At 35.3% G+C, this 23,822-nt stretch overlaps 1 protein-coding gene across 1 annotated transcript in view; it reads left to right on the plus strand.

Annotated features, from left to right (window-relative positions):
• Positions 1-23,822, plus strand: part of SLC9A8 (solute carrier family 9 member A8) — a 69,681-nt gene that overhangs the window by 15,978 nt on the left and 29,881 nt on the right. The window contains exons 3-9 of the mRNA XM_039345247.1: positions 9,062-9,142; positions 11,778-11,836; positions 13,050-13,133; positions 15,938-16,039; positions 19,285-19,319; positions 20,206-20,349; positions 21,521-21,659. Of these exons, the coding sequence (XP_039201181.1) occupies positions 9,062-9,142; positions 11,778-11,836; positions 13,050-13,133; positions 15,938-16,039; positions 19,285-19,319; positions 20,206-20,349; positions 21,521-21,659 (644 nt within the window). The remainder of the gene's footprint in view (positions 1-9,061; positions 9,143-11,777; positions 11,837-13,049; positions 13,134-15,937; positions 16,040-19,284; positions 19,320-20,205; positions 20,350-21,520; positions 21,660-23,822) is intronic.

Here is a 23,822-nt window from a genome sequence, read left to right on the forward strand (position 1 = left end):
AGAACTGTGTTATTTAAAATGGCTTCAAAGAGACAGCCGCCTTCTACAACATCCAAGGTGATTTCCTCCCCTATAACTTCTACTGCACAACCACAACAACAACTTAAACACGCACCACCGGCACAGCCACCACCCTCCCCTCCTTTGCCTGGACTTTCAGCACAAGAGGCTAGAGGTATAATGGGAGAGGCTGTAGCTCAAATGAGCGAGGAAATGAAGCAATTTACTACACAGCTTAAATCAGAAATTAAATCTGACTTCAAAGAAGAGATAAGTGGGATAAAGGATCAATTGGAAAATAACAATAATATTTTGCGACAAGATATACTTGCAGCAGTCTCAGGTTTGGCTACAGTGGTGGTTAAGCTGGATGCAAGACTCGAGGAAGTTGAAGATAAAGTTGACTCCTTTGATGATAAAATTCAAGATGTGGAAAGGAAGGTGGAGACTTCACAAGAAGATATTCTGATGTTTCAGTATAGGCAGATGGAATATGCCTTGAGGATTAGAGGCCTCAAGGAAGATATGAATCAAGATCTGATGGAGGTGGTCCTTACTGATTTGGCTGTGGTTTTGGATATGGACAAAGGAGAATTACGCAGAGAAGTTGAAAAAGTGTATAGGCTTAACTCTTGGATTGCTAAGCAGAAGAATTTGCCTAGAGATGTGGTGATTTATTTTACGAAGAAGTCTCTGCGTAATGAGATCATACAAGCCTTTTATAATAAAAGATTTCAGATAGCTGCCCAAGATGTTATCATACTAAAGGAAATCCCATCAAAAATTTTAAGAAGCAGGAAAGATTTTGCTTTCTTAGCTAATGAGCTTAAAGCTAGATCGATGCCATTTAGATGGGAAATCCCGATGGGTATTGTTTTGAGCCATGCGGGGACACGTTATAGATTGAATACGGTTGATAAAGCTAGAGAATTCTATACTTCAGTCCTAGGTGCAGGCTCAACTTTACCTGTTCAGAAATCCCTGAGTGGCAAAGAGGCGGAGCAGCAGTCTGAGGCATTAGGTTTGGTTTCTGCTGGGATGCTGCAAGCTGAATGGCAACGCCAGACGGAGGTTAAAGAGCAGAGAATGACTCGTGCAGCTTATAAACGTAAAGAGAAGGAGCAACGTAAGAAAGAGGCCAAAGAGATTTCTCCTGGAAATGTATCACCGCCGGTGGGAGGAGCAAGACCCAAGAGTCATGCAACACATGTTGCAATTTCAGATCTCCAAGGTGTCTTCTCCAGGCTGCGGGCCAAGGGAGATGGCAAAGTTTTTGACCTGGAATGTTAATGGATTGAATTCTCCTCAGAAAAGGAAAAAAATCTTTTATTATTTGAAGCAACGTAATAATGATGTTATTTGCTTACAGGAAACTCATATTTTACTTAAGGATCAGAAATATTTAGTTAATGCCCGTTTGGGATCTCACTTCGTATCTTCTGCTCCCGGGAAGAAGGGGGGAGTTGTTATCTATGTTAAGCAAAATCTACCAGTTTGTCTGGTGGAGTCTGACCCCCAAGGGAGATATGTGATGGTTGAATTGGGCTTATATGGTAAGAAAGTACTTATAGTGGGACTATATGCACCAAATCAGCAACAGGAACAATTTTACAGACTCTTACATGAAAAAATAAATCTGCTGGACTACAGATCCGTGGTACTAATGGGGGATTGGAACAGTGTCTTAGATGTACAAAGGGACAAAAAAGGTTCCTCTCCTCTTCTTAAGCAGGCAAAATTACCTAAAGCCTTTTTTGATATGAAAGAGGACTGGGAATTACGGGACTATTGGCGGGAATGTAATCAAGAGGAGAAAGACTTTACCTTCTTTTCAGATAGACACCAATCCTTCTCAAGAATTGACTTCTTCTTGATTACAACGGACTTATATAATAGAGTAAAGAATGTCAAGATTTTCCCTAGGTTTTTGACGGATCATAGTCCAGTCTGGATGGAGTTGACTCAAGAAAAAGAGGAGAGAAGATCCTGGAGGGTGAATGAGAATTTATTTAGACAAGAAAAAAATGTTCAGAAACTAAAGGAGTGTTTAAAGGATTATTTTGCTTTGAATATGTATAAGGGGACTTCAATGTCAATGGTATGGGATGCAGGGAAAGCATTTATGCGTGGGATTTTGATAAAAATGAATAACTGTCATAAGCAAAAACAGATTCAGAAACGTAAAGAATTGGAAGATGAAATTAAATTAAAAGAAAAGTCTTTGATTTTAAATCCTTCTGATGAAAGTATTAAAGAATCCTTAAAGTTGTTAAGAACACAATTTAATATGTTGTTAGCAGATCAAGCTGCAACCAATTTATTGTTTATGAAACAAAACACATTCTGTAATGCTAACAAGCCAGGGAGATGGTTGGCTTATCAATTGAGAAAGAAACAGAGACAGAGAACAATAGATAAAATAAATTACAAGGGTAAATTAGTTTCTCAGAAGGAACTGATTAAGAAATCTTTTTTGGATTACTATCAAAAATTATATAAATCTACTAATGTGCAAATTTTAGAGATAAATAAATACCTAAGCGAGGTTAGTTTCCCTAAATTGACAGAGGATCAGAAACATGAAGTTAATGGTTTAATTACTAAGGAGGAAATTTCGCTAGCAATTCAACAATTGAAACCAGGGAAAGCACCGGGTACGGATGGGTTAACAGCTGTTTATTATAAAGCCTTATTGGAGGAGATGACTCAACCATTAGGTGATCTTTTTAATGGCATTTTACAGGGTCAAGAGATTCCTCCCTCATGGCGTACTGCTTTTATATCATTGATTCCAAAGGAAGATCAAGATCTTACTTTACCAAAGAATTATAGGCCTATATCTCTTTTAAATGTGGATTATAAGATATTTGTAAAAATCTTAGTAAATAGGCTTATGAGGGTTGTGCACCACCTTGTGCATAAAGATCAATCTGGGTTCATAACTGGAAGGTACATGAAAAATAATGTCAGACAAATTATTAATTTATTAGAATATTTAGATAAAAACAACCAAGTTCCTGCAGGGTTGATATTTTTAGATGCTGAAAAAGCCTTTGATCAATTGAATTGGCATTTTATGTTAAGAGTAATGGAAGAGATGAATTTTGGTGAAAAGATATTGCAAGCTCTTATGGTAATATATCAAAAACAAACGGCACAACTTATCATTAATGGTGGCTTGTCAGAGGTTTTTACAATAGAGAAAGGTACTAGACAGGGTTGCCCACTATCACCGTTGCTGTTTGTTTTAACACTGGAAATACTGTTGATCAAAATTCGAGAGTCGCAGGAAATTAAAGGAATAGAAGTTAATAAAAAAGAGTATAAGTTAAGAGCTTTTGCGGATGACTTGGTCATCACTTTGTCGCAACCTATTTATTCTGTAGTAAAATTATTACAGTTGATTCATAATTATGGTTTGGTTTCGGGTTTTAAGATTAATGTTAATAAGACTAAAATTCTACCTAAAAATATGACTAGTCGGGAGAAGCAGACTTTGGTTAATTTGACGGGCTTTGAAATTGTTAATAAGGTAAAATATTTGGGGGTGATGTTATCTGTTTCTAATGCAAAATTATTTAAAAATAATTATGAAAGGTTGTGGGTTAGGGTACAGAGAGACTTGAAGAATTGGGAAAAGTTGCAATTATCCCTCATGGGAAGAATTGCAGTGATAAAAATGAATATTCTACCCAAGTTTCTCTTTTTGTTCCAAATGATACCGATTTTGAAGAATGAGATCAATTTAACTGAGTGGCAGAAAGGCCTTAATAAATTTATTTGGGCAGGGAAAAAGCCAAGGGTTAAGTTTAAAATTATGCAAGATTTCCGTGAGAGGGGAGGACTCAAGGTGCCGAATTTGAAATTATATTATGATGCGGTGGTTTTAACATTAGTTAGTGACTGGGTAAATTTGACAAATTCTGATATACTCCACTTAGAGGGATGGAATCTACTTTTTGGGTGGCATGCCTATTTAATATTTAATAAAAAAATGGATTGGGCTTTTAAATCTCATATCTTAAGAACTTCTTTACTTAGGATTTGGAGAAAATATTATAAAAGTGATTTCAAAGTACCATTATGGGCTATACCTTGGCATGCAATAGAAGGAATAAAAAGAGGGGTTAAAATGGATATGGTGTCTTATAGACAGTTACTTAAATGGGATGGACAAAACTGGCAGTTAAAATCACGGGAAGAGTTAGCACAAGAAAATATTATTTATTCTTGGTTCCAATATAGGCAATTATTAGATAGATGGAAGATGGACTGTAAGGTGGGTTTTCTCAGAGAAGATGAAAATCTTATTAAGCAAGTGAAGGATCAAAGACAAACCCACATTAAGAGGAATTTATGGGGTTTTAGTTGAATTGGATTCAGAAACGGAACTAATTAAAGATTGTATGATTAGATGGGCGCAGAATTTTGGCGAGCCAGTTCCATTGGACACCTGGGAAACTATTTGGGTGAGAAATGTCAAATTTACACAAGCACAGAACTTAAGGGAGAATTTTTATAAAATGTTTTATAGATGGCACCTTGATCCACAAAAAATGTCTTTTATGTACCCTGACTTACAACCTAAATGTTGGAGATGTGGTTGTATGGACGCTACTTATTATCATATTTGGTGGTCGTGCAGAGAGATAAAAGCATTCTGGATTAAGATATGGTGGAATATCCAGAGAATTTTTAAAAGGAGGGTAAAATTTACTCCACAATTATTTTTGTTAGGTATAGTTATTGATTGTGATACAAAGGAGGTTATATTGATGTTAAATTTGATTACAGCTGCGAGGCTGTTAGTAGGACAATATTGGAAGAAGGAATCTTTGCCTACATTGCAGGAATGGTTTCTTAAAGTGTCTCATTTGGCGGAAATGGCAAAGATTTCGGCTTTCTTAAAGGGACAAACGCAAGAGAAATTTCTTGCTGTTTGGGATAAATGGATAAAATTCATACAATTTAAATTTGATATAAAAAATACTATATAGTTTTTTCATAATTTTTAACTCTCTCTATATATATATTTTCTATTTTATATTCTTTTTTTTTATAAATATAATTTTTTTTAACTTTTTTTTAATTAAGCCTATATTCTGCTCTGGGAGGCCCTGGGGGGGGAAGGGGGGGTTTGGGTAGGGGTGGGGGAAGGGGGGTTTTGTTGGGTAATGTTTGTTTTTTATTTGTATATGTTGTTTTTTGTTTTTGTATTGTCTTTTATTTTCTGTAAAATTTATAAAACTTTTTAATAATAATAAAAAAAAAGAAATAGAAATAATATTTTAGGTAGTACATTCATTTTAATTACGGCAATTCTACCCATGAAAGAGAGCTGGAAATTTGTCCAGGTGTCCAAGTCCATTTTAATCTGTTCCATTATTTTGTCATAATTGTCTCTTTTAATTGTTACACATCTAGCTGTTAAGTGTATCCCTAAGTATCTTATTTTCTTTGTGATCTGAATGCCTAATCTATCAGCTAATTCGTTTTTCTGTGTTCTAATCATATTCTTCACAAGCATTTTGGGTTTTTCCTTATTTATCTTTAGGCCTGCCATTTCACCATATTCACCCAGTACTTCCATTAGCCTTGTCCCTGATTGTAAAGGCTCTTCGAGTATGAAAACAAGATCATCAGCAAAGGCTTGCAATTTAAAAATTTCTCTCTTAATCTCTAAGCCTTTAATATACTCATCTTTCCAAATCATTCTGTTTAGTACCTCCGGGGATAATATAAACAATAGTGGAGATAACGGACAACCTTGCTTTGTGCCTTTTTGGATTTGAAAGCTTTTAATAGTTTCTCCGTTGATTATCACTTTAGCTACCTGTTTGGAATAAATTGCTTTGAACATGTTTATGAAGTTCTCCCCAAAGTCCATGTATTCCAATTGATTAAACATAAAATCCCATTTCACATTATCGAACGCCTTTTGTGCATCAAGAAAGATTAGTCCCATTTGTTTTTCATTGTGGACTTCATAATATTCCAATACGTCCAATATAATCCTAACATTGTTTCTTATATATCCTTTGGACAGAAAACCATTTTGATCCGTATGTATGAATTTTACTAAGAATCTTTCAAGAAGTTTAGCCGTTATGGCCATGAAAATTTTATAGTCCGAATTTAGTAGTGAAATGGGCCTGTAATTTTTAATGAACGCCAAATCTGAATTGTCCTTGGGGATCAAAGTGATAGTTGCTTCTTCCCATGAGATCGGGATTTTCGCATTCTTCAGAACCTCGTTGAATAGATCTATTAATATTGGACTTAGAGATTCTTGCATAATTTTGTATATTTCTGTTGGTAAACCATCCGGACCTGAGGCTTTATTGTTTTTTTGTTTCTTGATTGCCTCAAATAGTTCCAAAGGTGTTATCTCTTTATTTAACATATTTTTAATCTCCTCTGGAACTTTCGGTAGATCGGTTAATTGCAAATATTTTAGTATATCATCCTTATTTTTCCGTTCTACATCTTCGTATAATTTCTTATAAAACTCATAGGCCACCATTTTCTTCCTTTCATTCTGATAAACCATCTCTCCTTTTTCATTGTATAGTTCGTTCATCCTCTTTTTATCATTATGTTTCTTTATCCTGGTTTATGGGCGTTTTCAAAGAAATTTTGTTTGGTACGTTTTATTTGTTGCCCCAATTCTTCCTTTTCAATGATATTTATCTTATGCTTAATTAAATCTATTTGTTGTTTCAGGTCACGCCTTTGTGGTTCATTTTATAAATTTTCTTCTACTCTGCTAAGTTCTTCTTCAAGATTTCTTTGTCGCTGTATTTTAATTTTATTTTCCCTAACCATATAAGCAATTGCAACACCTCTCATGTAGGCTTTGGCTGTGTCCCATAAGTTTTGAGAATTTGTATCTTCCTTTTTATTCATCTGGAAGAATAGGCCCATTTGATCTTCCAATTTCAATTTAAATTCTTTGTGGTTTAAAATTGCTCTTTTTAGAGTCCACCTCCTCATTTTCTTTTGCCCTCTCCATTTAATTCTAATTGGATTGTGGTCAGCCAACGAATTTGTATCAATTATGAATCTTCCACTTCCGAATTTAGGTCTGTTGACAACCATGCCATATCTATCCTGGACCATGAGAAATGTCGCCCTGAAAAATATGTATACTGCTTTTTCCCTGTATTCCTCTCTCTCCAAATATCCTGAATGTTGAACTACTCCGCCATTTCTAAGAAAGTACTAGGTAATATTGGTCTAATTCCTTTTCTGGTCTTATCACTTTTATAATCCAATTGTCTATCCTTAATCGCATTGAAGCCTCCCATTATACAAATGTTGTCATAATCAAACTCACTAATAATGCTATGTAGTTTTTTATAAAATTGTTTCTGACCTTCATTTACAAGATGTTCTATAGATGGCACTTCCCACCCGTAAGGTTAGCCAAAATGGGTTCAAATATCTCACCCCTATGCTAGAAATGTAAATCAGCAATATTACCATATGTGGTGGGAATGCCCAAAGACTCGTGAGTATTGGAACAGAACATGAAGCTGGTTGAAAGATATATTAATATTGGATTTAGAGTTAAAACCTGAACTCTTCTTGTTGGGAATAACTACAGAGAAATACGATAAGGAAACAATCAACTTGCTGCTACACATCTTGACTGCAGCTAGGCTTGCATTTGTGCAAAAATAGAAGAGCAAAGAAATCCCCACAGAGGAAGAGTTACTATATAAGATATTAGCATGTGCGGAAATGGACAGGCTCACAATGGTATTGAAAGACAAATGTGGATCAGTTTATTTCGAAACCTGGGATAAATTTTACCGCTGGAGGGATTTGAGGAGGACGGTTGGGATTAAAGACTAGTGTTAAAATAGAAATATATGTTATTTTAGAATAAGTACTGTATATAAAACTTAGATGTATATCTAGAAATGAAGAATTGATTGTAAAATGGAATGATTTGATAAGAATGTATATACTGGATGAATGTCACGTTATATCCAATGTTTTTTAATTGTATTATAAATAAAATGTTGAAAAAAAAAAGAGGAATTACAACATTTCACAACTGGTTAGATGCTTGCCTATGTTACTTGTATTGATGTTACTGTATAGTCATTAAAATTTCTTAACACATGTCTTTAGGCAATTGAGTAATATATTGTTATGTGCTCACAAAATATTAAGAAATATTGGCTAGCGGCATTTCATAGTGTTCAGTGATATTAATTCAGTGGGAAAGTTCTCAGAAGCAATAATGTAACAGCTTAAGCTTAAAGCATACAGTTTTTTAAATTTTAATCCAAGTATTTATAGAAAAGTAAATAGACAAGTTAGCAGATGACATACAACTGGTCTGACAAATAGTTTACTTATGTTTCTTAATATGAAAGATGAGACAGTTGGTTAAATAGTTAAAATTTGCCAATTTTTAAAAAAAACATAGTATAAAAGTACAGAGCAACCCCTGCTCCCTTCTAGCACTGATGTTGTTATCCAGTTTGGTAATGCAACATCTGCAAGAAAGCATCCAAGTTCAGAGAGCTTTAAGAACCCCACGACAGAGACCATACTGGAGGAGATAATCTGGAAACAGGTGTTTTTGTGGTTCACCATGTGCACTACGGCAATTATTTTGCTGCAGGACCTGCGACAGATTCTCATAATAACAAATGTGCCCACTGGTCTAAAAAGATTGACTACCTCTGATCTATATAACTCATTTTCAATTATGCTACTTTTTTCCATGTTCTTTCTTCTTACACAGTTTTTATAATTGGATACGTAGCTTTGGATCCTAGGATTTCTTGTATAAATTGGAGAAGTTAGAGTTCTTCCTCCTAGCAGCTAACTGTTCCTGCCCCAATAGGTATTTGCCCTTTTCTGCCTGTAAGCCCATATAAAATATTAAAAGTTCTTATAGATAGCATTGACTAACTGGCTCTCTTTTAGGAATGTTCAGTTTATTTCAAGCTTCATATTATAAATTCAGAGGATAATTGTAGGGTTTGTTTGATCAAGAATTTTGTTGTTAAATATCTCTAAATATTGTCTGCTTTTTTTCCAGCTATTTGCATCATATTGGTGCATTTATTGATAAGATACAGACTGCATTTCTTGCCAGAGAGTGTTGCTGTTGTTTCTCTAGGTAAGTACTGATAGTAGCAGGAAAATTTATTCTGTTCTGTTTGAATAAGTGATAGTCACTGATATTTTCAAAGTCCAGATTGTAATTTAATCCAATTATTGCTTTTTGTTATTTGCCTATATATCACATTACCTTCGTAAGATTCAATACAGTGTAGAAGAAAAATCCTGTGAAGTTTATTAGCGTGAAGGGGAGAAATAATATATTGGTTCCAAGTCAATTTAATAATTAAACAATTTATTAGATAGATTTATATGGCCAGAACGTGGGTGACTGCGAGAAGAGCAGTCACTGATTATCATGGCTAACAAGGATTTTAATCTACAGCCTTCAGGTTGAAGATTCAGTAATCATGATGATTTTACATATTTGTTTTCAGAAAGAGAGTGAGTGAGTGAAGGATGCAGATTATTATTGTGCAAGGAAGAATGGCAATATCCAAAACCCTCTCTGTAGATCTGGCACTGCTATTGGCAATTTCAACAGTTTCTCTGCCTGAGGTAGATCAGAGTTATCAAAGATGTAATCTTGAGCATTCTGGGACTCATTTTTACCTTGCCTAATAAGTGATTAACATTATGAAAGCTGTCATAGGAGCATTTTGCTTTGCTATTTTAGAATAGAGTTGGGATGGAAGAGCAGCTCCCCAGCTGAGTCTGAACTGTTATTTCTCCTGATCCTGTGTGGCTTAAATTGGTGGACTTTTTTTGAAATTGGCCTATAATTCCCCTTGTCATCAAACAAAGTGACTATTAGCTAAGTTATTGTGCATGATGGATTGTATTGACCAGGTGTGTCAAACTGCCGGCCTGTAGGCCAGATGCATCATACTGAAACCTCGCCCATCCCATTGCCGACAATGGAGAAAAAGTTGCGATATGTCGCGCGATGTCACGTGACATCGTGAGTTTGACATGCCTGGTATTGACCAACAGATATGAAGGTAATCAGATTGGGCTTGGCTGGACTTTGAGAACCCTAAGATTAGTAGCAAACAGAGAGCCACCTGTTTCTGGATTATGGTTGTTGTTTCAGCCATTGAGCAGACTGTTCCTATAAATATATGAACAGCTGTACTACATTTCTCGGGCATCAGCAGGAAAAAGTGTAAAATCTGATAACTTGCATCATAAACAGGATGTGTGCTCACATTTAGAGGGAGGCAGACAGAGTACTTATGAACACAACTCACAGGGTGAACTAAAGAATTTATGATGTGATAAACTTGTGGTCCTTTCTCTCCCTCATTTGTGATTAGGTAAATATATTAATTCTCTTAAGTTGAGCTCGACTTTCCTAATACTGTAGTCTCCAAGTACCTTTAAGCTCAACCCTCTTTAGCTTATAAGCATGGACAGAGTAACTAGATTTTACTGCTTGCTGGAACTAAATATTACTGTAAATCAATCTTGGCTTGTGGGGACTCCATGGATACTGTTTTTCTTGACAGCAGTATAGAAGTGATTTGCCGTTGCTGTCTTCCGATAGAGAGAAATGGGCCAGTATTAAAAGAATGAAGCTTTTAATTACATTTTATAATCTACAGTCGGACTTTACCACCTCCTTGAAATGTTGTAGTGGTACTCTTGTGCTACTCCAGAGCCCTTTTAAAAAAAAATTCTGTAGAGTATTGTCAAAAGGTGGCAATTCAAATGAGTTAAGGTAATATTAGCAGTTTTGTTTCCAGGCAGCAAAACGAGCAGTTCCACATAATCATGATGAATCACCTGCATGTCCCTTACTTTGGTTGGATACATAGAAACATGTACCATTAACATAATTATTGTGTCACCAATATATGAGCCTTTTCTTTCTCTTTATATAAATCCAGTTCTCTCAAGACCTTGCCATAAAAATGTAACTGTTTTGAGGACAGTTTTAATAATAGGAAAGAGAAATGACTTCCATGAATATGGTCATGATAGTATCATACCAGTTTTCCTTTGAATTGGAAATAGCATAACTGAAGCTAGCTGCTTCACTTAGTTTTGTAATCAACATAAATGCTCAAAATTAAAATTCTGAAAGGCCTTCTCTAGCACTGGACATAAGTCCAGATAACTAGAGTTTGTTTGCCTTTGGAAAGAATCTGAAAACATGACTCTTCCCTCAGTCACTAAGGCAGGGCCATGAGCCATCACTGTGTGTTAATGTGGGTGAGGTGAAATTTGTTCCTAGTAACTATAGGTATTTGTAGATGATTTCCTTGTCCTCTATTTATTTCTTTATTTCTCTATTGTCTATACTATTGGGTTGTTTTTGTTGTCAGTTGCCTAAAGTTACATGACAACTGTTGTATACATGGAATAAATAATTAAATAAATGCTAAGTTCTTTAGTTGCCCAACTTAAGGTATTGCTAAATTGTTCTTTGATATCAGCAGAGCTATTTTCAGTTTCCTGTTCTGGTCTCTTAGCAGATTGGATTTGTTATTAATAACATCAAGACAGACAGAATAAGCCCAGAAGTTAGAGCTTTATGAGAAAATTGCAGGCGTAATGAGGGGAGGAAGGAATACAAGACCACCGTTTGAGACTATACTTACTTTTATGTGATTCATATGCAATGGCTTAAAACTTCCAATTACCACATGAACAAATGAATTGTTCTTTGCCCTTTTTCTTTTTCTTTTTAGGCATCTTGATGGGTGCAGTTATAAAAATTATAGAATCTCAGAAGCTGGCCAACTGGAAGGTATATCAGCAATTTTACAATATATTTATTATATCATTGATGCCATACTTATTTTAAATAATTCAGTTTTAATGCCCAACTTCCAATTAATATTCTTTTCTTCATTCCTAAAGCAGGAATAATTTTTTTACTGGTCATCTCATTTTAATAAGCTGTACAAACGGCTAGCTGGGAATTCTAGGACTTATAATCCAACACAAAATGGAATATGCCTGTTTTGTATTCCATAAACGCCTTTCCCAGAGACTCATCAATCACTCAGTTTTTATTAAGCATTTTTGGGGGAAATGAGGGAACCTCTTCTCCTTTGCACTTTTTGTTAACCCTAAAATGTTTTGGGACTTTTATAAAACTTTGAGATTTCCTAAGCCACCGATAAGCGACCTGCAGTGACCAGTACACTTTTGCAGTCTCATGGAATGAACAAAGCCAACACGTTCAGTGTAATTTAGGGGATTTAAGAAATTAAGAAATGAAGGATTACGGCACACAGTTTACTTCTTAAATTCCTACATCAAATTGGTTTGTTTTATTTGTAGTAGGTTAAGAGGAAAAGTAAGTATATTTAGTCTGTTAGAGCCCACCAAAAGGTGAAAAAGAACCAAAATCCACCCTAGTCACATCCAATTAAAAACTGCATTCTGAACAATCAAAAGAGCTGCCCTATATATATTTTAATTCCAGTATCCTTAATTTTAAATATAGAATGTTAGATTCTTCATGCCAGTGGGTGATACATAATAGTAATACATTACTTCACTATATTTTCTTTGTTATCATATTGCCTATTTTAACAATTCAGATATTAGGGTAGTACATTCTTTGAAGTTTCTCAGTTCTTTCTTTATTTTCTCCCCAAGTGCAACTCTGTGAGGTGAGTTTGATTGAGAGAGAGTAACTGTCACGAGGTCACCCAGCTGGCTATCGTGCCTAAGGCAGGACTAGTGAAGAAGAAGACCACCAGCAACAAGCTGGATGGGCTGAATTAAAATGGCAGTGGAAGGCTTAAACAACTAGGTTAAGAACACATTATCCTGAAGAATATCTATCTGTATGATGACTAGGAGTCAACACTCACTTGGTGGCACATATTGTAATAAAATGTTCCTATTTTTGTTAGAGATGCTGAATTTACCTTTGTTCTAATATGGTATTAGTCCCTTTCTCATATATCTCATAATTGCTTAATATTTTTGTTTGTGGTATTTTGCAGGAAGAAGAAATGTTTCGCCCTAATATGTTTTTCCTTCTTTTACTTCCGCCAATTATATTTGAATCTGGGTATTCATTGCACAAAGTGAGTTTTTTTTTTTGTTGTAATAGTTTGTATATGGCCTACTCAAGGTAATTTACAATAGTAGGACAAGCAGAAAATAATATTTCAAAAACCACCAACCATAAACAATAATTAAAATGACAAATATCTAAAATCCTCTAAAAGTGAACAATGGCTATATTTGTGTTGAACTACCCTTGAACTTTGAAATAAATACAAATGACTGAGCACTCTGACCCTTTGCTAACTCTCGACTAAACTCTCTCACATACACAGGTATCTGAATAAAGTTTCATGGAATGTTATGAAAAAGTGCTCCTTTAGCTCAGGATCTGTCCTTTTACCCACATAAAGGTTGCTTCCCTTGTGGAAGTGAATTGGATTAAACAAATAGGCACTACTGCAAGTGAAGGAAGGGAAATATTTTGCATCAATGTCCTTTTCCCTTTCTGTGATCTCAGAAAAGGTAAAAGCCTTTATCCTAAAGGTGCTTTTTTCAAAAGGCAACTGGACTTCATTTTTCCTTGAAGACATTTCTCTTCTCATCGAAAGATCTTCAGTTCTGACTGAATGGTGGAGGATGGCAGGATTTATATTCCTTGCAGTCATCTGGTCATTAGCACTCTTTCCCAGCAACAGAAAGAATGCTAGTGACCAGATCACTGCAATGAATATAAATCCTTCCATCCTCCACCATTCAGTCAGAACTGAAAAAGCCTTTTGAATGAGAAGCGAAACATATTCAAGGAAAAACAAAGTTCAGTTGCCTTTTGAAAAGACACCTTTGGGACAACCATGACCTGGATGACTGAGAATCTCCATAGATGTAAAAGACTTACCTTTCTCTCCTGTATCCAAGTCCAAACTAAAATATGCAGACAAAAAAGCACTTCCTTCTTCATATTAGAAAATCTATAAAATAATCAAAATATCCAGGAAAATATGGTTGTAATCCTCTTGTTTCCTGAAATTCTCTGAAATGTCATTTATTTTCTGGATGTGGAAAGTTCTCTTATTTTCCATGTTTTATCTACACTGAAAGGAGAAAATAAATTTCTAAAAATATAACAGATGAAACATTGGGATGACACTCTACAAACTCCCTGTGGAATTAAAATCTAACTAATTTCCTTGTCTGTCTCTTTAATCCTAATTTAACTTTGAATACTAAAAGTTAGAAACAGGAACGTGTTTCTGGAAGATACTCAAAGTTTCAGTCATCTGCTTTTTTTACACTGGTGGTACATATTAGGGTCTGTCAAAAAAAAAAGTCAACTATTATCTTATATGCGAAACGAGCAGAAATACAGATAGTGGTTGACTTAGAACCACAATTCAGCCCAAACTTTTCATTGCTAAGCAAGGCAGCTGTTAAGAGAGTTTTGCCCCATTTTATGACCTTTTTGCCACAGTTGTTAACGAATCACTGCAGCTGTTAAGTGAATTGTGCTCACAAATCTGGCTTCTCCCATTGACTTTGTTGGATGGAAACTGGCTGGGAAGGTTACAGATGGTGATCACCTGACCCCAGGGTAGCGAAACTGTCATAAATACATGCCAGTTGCCAAGCACCCAAATTTTGCTCATGTGACCATGGGAATGCTGCAATGGTTGTAAGTGTAAAAACTGGTCATAACTCATTTTTTTCAGTGATGTCATAACTTCAAACGTTCACTAAACAAATGGTTAAAGTTTGAGGAATACCTGTACTGTACTTTGCTTGTTCAAATTGTTTGAGGAAACCTTAACGTTTCAGCACGGGTACAGTTCCTTCCTGACAGCCATTCATTATCTGGAATTAGATGTCCATACTGTTTACCATTTGAAAAATATAAATCACATTTGCAGGCACCTGTACATAAGTAGAGAAAAACATTACATGCCTACCTGCCTGAGTTGCTAGACTTTGTTTCTGGGTTAGCTGTTCTGATTCTTAGGAAAATAAGTCCCAGGATTTCAGTTTGCTCAGCTCAGGAATTCATGGAAATTATTGGTTTCACCCAGATCATCGAGGGACCAATCCATGCCAGGCTTGCCCTTTATATCTGGCTTCTGTGGTTAGCTGGAATGCATTTGAATGTGTCATTCCTGAAGAAGTGGAAAGGGATATTGAAGTTACAAACTGGGCAACTTTTTATTAGATCCACACTTTCTCTACCTGCTAAAGCCTACACATAGGGTGCCATGGTTGCATCCATTCAGTAATGGAAAGAAATAACCAGAGATAGCCAGTTATGGAAAGGCCCAATGGGCATACTATGGGCCTTGTCTGTCACTGAGCCTGCTCTCTGGACCAGCATTGTTTCTACCTTGCCTTGGTTTAAAAAGCCATCCAATACAGGGCTTTTTCCTCAGGTCTTAGGTTAGAGTGGGTGGTGAAACTCTTACAAGGTTTCTTTTTCTCTTTTTGGGGTGGTGGTGGTGAACAGTTCCTTCTTTTCTGCTTCATTATATGGTTTTTGTGTTATTGGTATAAGTTGCCCAGGGTTGTCATTGAGTAGGGCAATTTTATTAAACAAAAGGGGAAAAAAAGCAAAGGCGAGCCTCAATCTGCACAATGTTCTTCGATCTGAAAGTCCAATTTGTTCATGCTAGATATATATGATCTACCGATATTTACACATGGATGAGGAAATGTATCCTGTGCTTCTGCAACCCATGTAATTATTTATTGAATTTATTTTTTACCCTAATTATGTAGCATACAACATTAATTTTTACATGTATTTAGATTCAGGTCCTGACAGTGATTGCAGGTAATATTTGGTTTAAAGCATTTGCAAAACTCTTCTTTTTTATATCTCCCTCATATTTTCTTATTTTAGGGGAACTTCTTCCAGAACATAGGCTCCATCACCTTGTTTTCTGTGATTGGGACAGCTATTTCAGCTTTCATAGTTGGCGGAGGAATTTACTTTCTTGGTCAGGTGAGAATGTGCATGCAGAACTTTGCATGCACGGAGTTCGTTGTGGTGTGGAATGCTCTCCAGAAATTAAGGACATATAGTTTTTCTTAGCACATATATTCCTTGCAAACAACTTTACCTAATGCATTTTTAATGTTACCCTTACGAAAATGTCCATTTTTGGCTTACTTTCTTCTAATATACACTTTTGTAATGGCATTTCTTATTGGAGAATCCCTTGCATATATTTTGCTTAAATATATGCAAGAGCTAATAATAAAATATAATTATTTTTAGATAAATTAAAGCAATGTTTTGAGAGCCAGTTTGGTGTAATAGTTAAGGCACCAGGCTAGGAAATGAGATATTGGGAGTTCTAATCATACTTTAGGCATGAAGCCAACTGGGTGATCCTGGGGCCAGCCTTTTCCTCTCTGTCCTAGGAAGAAGGCAATGGCAAACCACTTCAAAAATCTTGACAAGAAAACTGCAGAGTTTAGGTAGTTGTCAGGAGTCAAGACTGCTCAATAAATAAAATAATAAAACAAAACAAAATAAGTAGTGCTTTATATGACACAATGATATCTGTGTTTTACATTTTCCTGGAATTATTGCATTTCAGAATCTTGCATATATCTGACCGGTGCCATATTCTTTTCTTTGATTATTGAAAACCTGAAATTGACTTGCTAGAGTTATTTACCATTCTGTCCTTTGGATCGTCTGCATCAGGGGTGTCAAACTCGCAGCGTCACATGACGTTGCAACGTATTGCGACTTTTTTTCCATTGCTGGCAAAGGGGTGGGCACGGTTTTGCCATGATGCATCTGGCCCATGGGCCGACAGTTTGACACTCCTGTTCTACATCATAGACATCATTTTGCTTTTCAGGTTGCAGGCATTTTATATAAGGAAACAATAGTAATTATTTCCCTAGCTAAAGTAGGTACTACTATAGTCTGACTTTCAGATCATTTTAATTAAATCCCAGAACAGCAGAGGAAAGGCAGAGTATTTGCACTGGGGAACTCCCAGGTAATTAATTACTACCACAGCAGAGACTGTATCTTTATCAAACAATGCAAAGCAAGATGATAGCACCAGCATTTAATGTTTGTAGTAAATCATAAGTGGCTTACATTTAAGATAGGACTGTTTGTGCTGAGAGTTCATGTAATATTTTAGAAAGGTAGAGTTGGAAGGGGCCTGCAAAATAATCTAATCCAGAGGTGTAGAGTTTTTCAAATGCAAGAGCTACATTCTTAAAAAATGGGAAGAACCAGGACAAAAAAGACTAGGACAAAGGCTAAATTTGATTTTTATTGCCTATTTAGTAAAATTAATTAAATTCAGATAATATGATTGTTCCCCCCTCTATACAAGATTTTCTCCTTTTTGTCTCAATAAAAAATAGTGTCCAGCATAATTTTGTGGTTGGACCTAAGATTTTGGGAATTGCATGTCACTTGGAGAATAGTCCAATACTGAGGAATTAATGACACACCAGACATTTCTGGATTAAAAGTCCCAACATTCCTCAACTTTGGCCACGCTGGCTAGGGCTATTGGGAGCTGCAGTTCAGCTCAGTGTAGGATCTGCAATGGAGATTACTGCTTCAAGCCTTTGAACATATGATGAAGGACAGAATCACCAGCAAGAAATGGCTTTTACATTTAGCAATTTCCTCCCCTTTCACATCTATTTAATCAAAGTCTGCTCTCTAAAGCAGTATTTTCCAACAGTGACAAGTACCAAATGTATACATTTCAATTCCCAGAATTCTCAACAATGGCCGTACAGGCTGGAGAAATTTTGGATGCTGAAGTCCACATATAGAAGTATTCAAATTCTATATGCAATTCTGATCAATTAAATTTTGGTTAACTAAAAGAAAGCTGAGACTAATTAAAAAGGTGAAAAGAATAGCAGTTTAAAAAAATGAAAGGAAATAATTGCCCCAGGCAATTGATTATCTTTAATGGAAAAAATATTGCTAAAAGAATGGTTTCTTTGCACAAATCCATCTATCTCCAGAAATCTATTACTGAAGCTTCATTCTATAAGCACTTTTGTCATCAGAATGATAACTACTTTTATGGCCCACGGTTGGAGAAGGCTACTTAGAAAAGTAGTATAAGTTTGCAAATGATCCTAGATCATCTTGCTATTGTTTCAACTATGACTGTGATCTTAATTTTCATTTTACTCATTCATTTCATTAGTTTATGCTTCATGGGTTAACTCTATATACATATTACTACTGTTTTGTAGACATATTGCAATTAAGCATAAATTGTCCCCTCCACTTGTAATTGCTGAGTGTCAGATGGCATATACATTTAAAATATTATTTATTTGTTGAGAACAATGCGAAGTCATAGCTGCAGTTCTTTGTCTGGTATTGGCCTTTATATGCATTGAGCTCTTCCCAAGAACTTAGGGTTTTGTAATGTATCTATGTAATATATTTGGAAATGCAAGCAGTGTAGGCTTTTGTAATTGATTGATGGAAATTCTAAGTATTATCTAAAATTTCTGGGTATGGCACCCAGTGTGTCAATAACCACTGGGACTACCATACCTTGTCAATTCCATAATCTTTCAATTTTGATATTTAGATTTTGATAGTCTCAAAGGTGCTTTTTCAAAAGGCAACTGGACTTTGTTTTTCCTTGAAGATGTTTCACTTTTCATCCAAGAAGCTTCTTCAGTTCCACTGAAGACGATATGATGTGCTGAAAGCACTATTTGTTGATCTGGACAAAAATAACATTGATTAGTAACCTTTAATTCGATATCTGATCTTATAAAAATGAAATTGCTGCAGTGAGCAGATCCTTGCTTCATTGAACTATAAATTAATAACTTTAGGATTTTTTTTTGCATTTCATGGTGAATACATGAGTGTCTTCAGCATTTTCTGAGAAATTCAGCCCTTCTTGATGACAGCGTACTATATTAGGTCACAGGAATGTTCATCACAGCTTTATTGAATGCCAAGCTCTTGAGGGAGACCAAAAGACAGCTTTTATTGAAATGTACAGAAATCCACATCAGGGCAATACCTTGGTGAGAATAGAAGATTTATGTTCCAAGAAATCTTCATGGGAAATAAATCTGGCAGTTTCCTCATTTTTGAAAATACAGAATCCATCTGTAAATTCAAACCAGGAAACTCATTCGTTCCTTGATAGATGGAACAGAGAAGTGAAGAGTAATAGTTAAATTTTACAAGATGTTTCTGTTTTTGTCAATTTTTTCTAGGCTGATGTAATTTATAAACTGAATATGACTGACAGGTAAGTTTTGAGAGGACTCTATATAATCTTGTGTGTTTGTAGCTGCTACAAACTGTGTTCATTTGTAGCTGCTACAATGAACACAGTGACTGCATTTATTAGGTTCTTGATTCCTGAGCACTATACTTGTGGCCAATGTTAAGTTCAGTGATGATATAATGCTTACCTAGGTTTAGGTAGATAGGTGGAAATGTGAATCAAAGAGGATATGGGAACTTAACATGGCATAGCAATGTGCCTTCAGCCTTTTAACTGTAAAGAAGTGTCATTGCTTCTTAAATTTAATATATAGCACCAGATGACTTGCATCACATGGTTTGGCTAAATCTTTATGTATTAATTTTGAAAAATTCTAGAAAATGGCTGAAATATTACTAGAAGACAGCAGATATCTATATTTTAGGTGGGATAAGGATCTGAGGAATTAACCGCAGTGATTAGAAAGATACCAATGTAATTCTATATTATGTTGTGTATTGTTTGTTAAAATTTTAATGTTTAAATAGAAGGGATACATGTGATGATAAAAGTTCTCCAAAGTTGTCTGGGATGTCCTGTTAAATCAGAAAAGAAATCTAAAGTGCAACCTGTTAATAATATTAAATTAAAAATTTAGATTAATTATGATATAATGAATATCTGACATTGAGCAGGTTACTTTTAAATATTTGAAAAAATATACTATTTTTATTTTTCTTGTTGATAATTGTTGGTCTACATGGAATGAGATTCATCTTCTGTTAGAATGAAACCCCCCCCCCAATGCATTCCAGGATAATGATTTCAATCCATCGAGGTGTTCCAGGCTTGCTGAGTAAGCCTCAAACCTTAGTAGCATTTAATAATTCAGACATTATGTTAATATATTTATTGGATTTCCTGACAGTTTTGCCTTTGGTTCCCTGATCTCTGCTGTTGATCCAGTAGCTACTATTGCTATCTTTAATGCTCTTAATGTGGACCCTGTGCTTAACATGCTGGTCTTTGGAGAAAGCATTCTCAATGATGCAGTCTCAATTGTCCTGACAAAGTAAGTACATTCATGCACATGGAAGAAAAAAATCTTTTGAAATTAAATGCTCATTTAGACAAAGAATAATGTACTTCTTTAAACACTACTTATTTTAATGTAATAAATATGCATAATATGCATTTATGCTCTTTCGCTTAGTATGCTTTTTAATCATCATTCCTCCTTAATTGTCACATTGATGCTTGCCACCCACTCTCATATAAAACAGCCCCAATTATTCTTTCTCTTAAGATCCACAGATGCACAACCTATATTTAATTACATATAAGGGCAGGAACTTGTGTTGGGGATTTTCTTCAGCACTATAGTCTTTATGAATTTCTTTTAAAAATTCTACTTCATATGAGAAGCTGGTGTGTAAATTCATTCTGCTTCCATGGCTTATATTTGTTGCAGTATTAGTTTCTGGGTTTGAGACCAGAAATAGAGTTATTTTGTACATGTTTACAAAGCTCTGGTTTTAATAAATCAGTAAGGTATATTGGGCAAAATGGGTACTTTCCGATTGCTTGGTTTGAAAGTCATGTAGGTGAAAGTAAATCTTCTTGATTAATTGGATGATGTGCCTAAGGATATCATTAAATTTTATTTATTTTTAAAAGCTTTCTATAGGTGACTTCCACATATACATATTAATATTGTCTGATTTGTCAAGGATCTAATTCTTGCCAACCTTAGTCATATTTGGATCTGGAAATATTTTCATGAAGTATATTCATTCATTCATCCAACTCATCCCTCCGTCCCTTCCTTCCTTCCTGCCTTCCTCAGAATATAAGTTTATTTCCCTCCCATTTTTTCATTTGCTTGAGGATCAGAAGAGAAAACATCTTATTTTTGATTCTGTTATATTGTGCCTTCTTTTTTTTTTCTTTGTGAAGGAACTGTTAGAAAGATTTCATTTCTTTTGCTGTAAGTAGATACCCTCCTGGCTTATTTTGTATCTTTAGAACAACTGTATTTCCCTTTGAAAAATAGTGCATCTTGAGTTGATTGAATGTCTTTCGTCATTCCCCTAGACATATTACAATGAAAGCATTTTAAGAGCAATTTTAACAATAACAACAAAAATAAAGCATTTACGGATTCTGCACTCTGAATCCCAGACTTAAGATTCTAATGTGTAATCCCCTTGGTTGTCCTTGTTTTTTATTATTATTATTCTCAGTACAGCAGAAGGTTTGACGAGAGAACATACATCTGATGTAAGTGGATGGCAAACCTTTTTACAAGCACTGGCTTACTTTCTGAAGATGTTCTTTGGTTCTGCAGCACTGGGGACTCTGACTGGTCTTATTTCTGCATTAATATCCTTTGCTTTTAGATAAAATAAATATTTGCTCTTTAATAATAACCCTTGGTTACATTTCTGAAGATGATTATTCTTTTAAAACATAACATTTTTATTAGCAAGAGTTAGCAAGTAACAATTTCAGATTTGCATGAAACTTATATTTGTACAAGACTTTCACTAAGGCCCAAGTTGTTCTATAATAACTCATCATGCTTGCTGATGCAGTGTTGCTGGCTGGGGAATTCTGGGAATTGAAGTCCACACATCTTCTAATTGCCAAGCTTGAGAAACACCATGCTAATGGATGAGACTAATATATGATTTTCCAGTTGTAGTTTTAGTACATTCTTTATATTTTCAATAACGTGTTAGTGCATGTTTCATTTTTCAAATGCATTAAATATCTGATTGATTGAATTTTTATTTTCATGTTGCCTGTTTTAGAATTGAATCCTGAAATTATCTTATATCAAAAATCTATCCAGCTAATTGGCCTGGCTCCTTTAGTATGGAATTTATGTCAGACAAAGAGTTTGATTTTTCATAGTAGCTTGAATTGCTTTTCTGTTATAAGATATACTGTATGTTTCATCTTTTCTCATCTTCCAGTAATATCTGGTGAGCTAAAACATTATTCCATTATGGTCTGAGTTTCTCTTTTCCTATAAAAATAGAATTCCATAATTCTTTTGTTGTTGTTGAAGTATATGTTTAATTTGCTTATTTTGTGTGCAAAGAGTGGATAATGGTTAAGTTGCTAGTGATAAGTAACAAAACTGACATTACTCCTACAGTCTAGATTGGAAAGGGAATTGTAGGAACACAGGAATAATAACAGCAGCAGCAACACCACAATAATCTTTACTACGACAATTGCTAAGCAGTATGAAAACATAAAAAATCAGTAAAAAATAGTAGAAAATCATAGAATCACAGAGTTGGGCTGGGTCATTAATTGAAACTAAAATATCCCTGACAAATTGTTGCCCATCCTTGCTTCACATGAAGTAAAAGGAAGCCCACAATATCTCTGGGTCAGTGGTTCTTAACCTGTATTTTGTGGGCTCCTGGAGGGGCTCCATTATCTCACAGGGGGTCTCCAAAAAATGTTATGATTTAATCCTTGAGTTATTCTTGGGGATCTGTGGCCATCGTCTGTGGCCACAAAGGGTATTTAAATGGGGTTCATGGTGAAGAAAAAGTTAAGGACCATTGCTCTAGACCAGCGGTTGCCAATTTTTCCAGCTTGGTGGCATGGCATATAAATGGCATGTACATGCGCGTGCACAGCTCCATTTCTGTGAATGGCAGGTGCACATGCCCTTCAGTTGCATAAATGGAGGATCGTGCGCAAGTGGAGGGTGCTCACATTCATGCATGAAGCTCCACTTGTGAGTGGCAGACACTTGCACTCATTTGTGAAGTTCTGCTTGCACAAGTAGAATTTTGTGTGCGAGCCAAGTGGCGTTTCATGCATGTGCACTTGCCCATCTCTCCCACAGCCTGGTTTTGAATAGGTTGTGGCCTGGTAGTGGACCGCAGCCCAGGGATTGGGGACCTCTGGTTCCCTCCTGAACTGTTCTCATTGTTCAGATTTTTTTTTTGTCACTGAACATGCCTTTCTATCTGTCTTTTATTATTTGGTGAATGATTAATGGTAATACTTTTTTGTTGAGCTGCACACACAATCTGGCTACATAGGTTACGGTTAGTATATTGAGGACATTGGACATCTTCTCATGACGATTCAACCTATTACGGCTTAGGCTTTTAAGCAATGATTTTTTTTTTTCTGACTGGCAACTGAAAATTGACAGAAAGCTATTAGGCTGTGATATGCTTGAGGCCATAAAGACAGATGTCTTTTATTCTATTTCTCAGGATTTCCCTTGTAGGTGCCAAAGATCTTTGTCACCTCCCATTTAATTACACTCTCAATTATATTTGTTGTTTTTACACTGATTAAAGAAAGCCTCCAGTAATGTTATATAAATCCAAACTCCACATATATGACCAGCGAGAGTATTAAATATTGGTAGAGCTAAAATTATTTGCTATGGTTGGACTGTGCTTATGAGAAATTCATATTTATTTTTTGTCATTTTTAGTGCTTTATGCATTCCATCTATTAGACAAAATGCATTATGTCTAATAAAGGAAAACACTAGTTGGACAA

The sequence above is a fragment of the Crotalus tigris genome, unplaced genomic scaffold, assembly GCF_016545835.1.
Source record: "Crotalus tigris isolate CLP2741 ecotype Arizona unplaced genomic scaffold, ASM1654583v1 scf7180000017947.1575755, whole genome shotgun sequence".
NCBI lineage: Eukaryota > Metazoa > Chordata > Lepidosauria > Squamata > Viperidae > Crotalus > Crotalus tigris.